General features: G+C 62.6%; 1 protein-coding gene across 1 annotated transcript in view; it reads left to right on the forward strand.

The window, feature by feature from the left end:
• The window catches only part of LOC104084188 (steroidogenic factor 1-like), a gene marked incomplete at its 3' end in the record, with an annotated part of 2,950 nt that overhangs the window by 587 nt on the left and 560 nt on the right, over positions 1-1,803 (forward strand). Inside the window, 1 exon segment of the mRNA XM_009587930.1 lies at positions 12-112. Within this exon segment, the coding sequence (XP_009586225.1) occupies positions 12-112 (101 nt within the window).

The raw sequence follows: 1,803 nt of genomic DNA on the forward strand, positions 1-1,803 counted from the left end.
GCGGGCACGAGAAGCTCAGCACTTTCGGCCTCATGTGCAAGATGGCCGACCAGACCCTCTTATCCATCGTGGAGTGGGCAAGGAGCTGCATCTTCTTCAAGGAGCTGGAGGTAGGAGCCCGGGCGAGGGGAGGGATGCTGTGCTGGCTGGGCGGCGGGAGGCAGGTAGGATTGGGGCTGAAATGCCGTGAGGATGGGATGCTGCCATGGGCAGGACTGGGGCTGAAATGCCATGAGGACGGGGCAACACCCGTCGGCACGAGCCCGGGGCCACCAGCGCTGCAGATGTGCTGGTGTGTCCCTGGCCCGCTCCCGGCTCCCTGCACAGCAGGGCTGGAGGCACCGGAGCCCGGCTGCAACGCCGGAGCGATTCCCGCTGTTGCCGCGAGGCTAATGATTTCAGATTCATCACGGCGGGGGCAGGTGTAGAGGCAATCGCTGGCAGAGTGACTGCGGTGTCAAGCTCAAGATATAATTGAAAAATGTAACGTTGAGGAATTATAGTTGAGACAATTCTCTCCTCCGCCTTTAGGAGGAAAATCGATGCTGTCAGGTGGGTGTCTATTAGCACCAGGCAGCTGGGGCAGGGCTGGCCAGGGCCGGGGACACCTCCAAGCCTCCTCCGGAGCCACTTCTGCAGCCGGCAGCCCACGAGTGTGCCCGGATGGGGGACATGGTGCTGACCCCCATCCCGCTGGGCCATCCCATCTGGCAAATCCCCCCGAATACTTACTGGGGTGGATTAGCAGGGGTGGGGCAGCCTCTGCCATCCTGCAAACCTTGCCAAGCTTTCAGACGTTTTCCGTTCGTGTCCTGGGCTGACCTAAGATCCCAAACCGGTGCAAAAATGGGAGAGAAAATTTTATAACATGGCCAAAACCCAGAGAGCTATGTCCCTGGGCAGCTGGGAGACCTGGGTGCCTTCCCGTCCTCTGAGCAAGAGGCTGTGCTAGCCAGCTCTGGTCAAAATCACCTTCCTCCTGCGGTGCCGTGGGGACCGTGCTCCAGGACAGGACCAGGCTCTTCCCCGTGCCCACCCCGCAGGGTGCCATGGGGCTGAGCGTGGCAGAGCCTCGTGGCTCAAAATAGCCCCCGGCTGCCAAAACAGTGTCAGGAAACGGCATTGTGGGGGTGAGTCGGGCTCGTTTCAATCATATCAGTGTCCAGCCTGGATTTTGGGAACAGGGTGGTTGTTGTTTTGCAGGAGATATTGTAAACAGTGTAAATTCAGCTCCCGGCTGCATTGCCGCGTAGCCTTGTAACTCCATTGTCAGCCTGATTGCGCCACCGAAATAGGCTGTTTCCGTGTGAATCCGCGTCGGCGGATGCTCCTCCTCCCGCGGGGCTCCGGGGGGGACGGCAGCGCCAGAGGCCTCACCTGTGCTGGGCACGGCGTCCTGCTGGGAGCAGGGCACGTCCCCCACCGTGCCCAGGACATGGGACGTGGTGCCCCAGGGAAGGGAGCTCGGCTGGGCATCACCGACGACCACTGCCACCCCGGGGGCTTGTGCCTTTTTCCTTCGTCCATGCGGCGAGCGCAGGGCAGATTTCCAGCATCTCACAGGTCTGGGGACCGCAGGACGCCACATCCCGCCCTGACTCCAGAGGGAGCGTGAGAAAGCGTGGTTGTCGCTGGCCTCGGCTCCCTCTGAGCCCCGGCACGGGGCTGTGGTGCCCAGGCCCCCCTGGGCGTGTCCTCCCTGGGGACGGTGCCGGGGCTCCTGCTGCCCACCCGGCACGGTGCGTCCTTCCTAGTGCGGGGCGGTGGCTTCCCCTTGGGCACACGGAGAGAAGCCGTTGGGAA

The sequence above is a fragment of the Fulmarus glacialis genome, unplaced genomic scaffold, assembly GCF_000690835.1.
Source record: "Fulmarus glacialis isolate BGI_N327 unplaced genomic scaffold, ASM69083v1 scaffold19011, whole genome shotgun sequence".
In the NCBI taxonomy this organism is placed as follows: Eukaryota; Metazoa; Chordata; class Aves; order Procellariiformes; family Procellariidae; genus Fulmarus; species Fulmarus glacialis.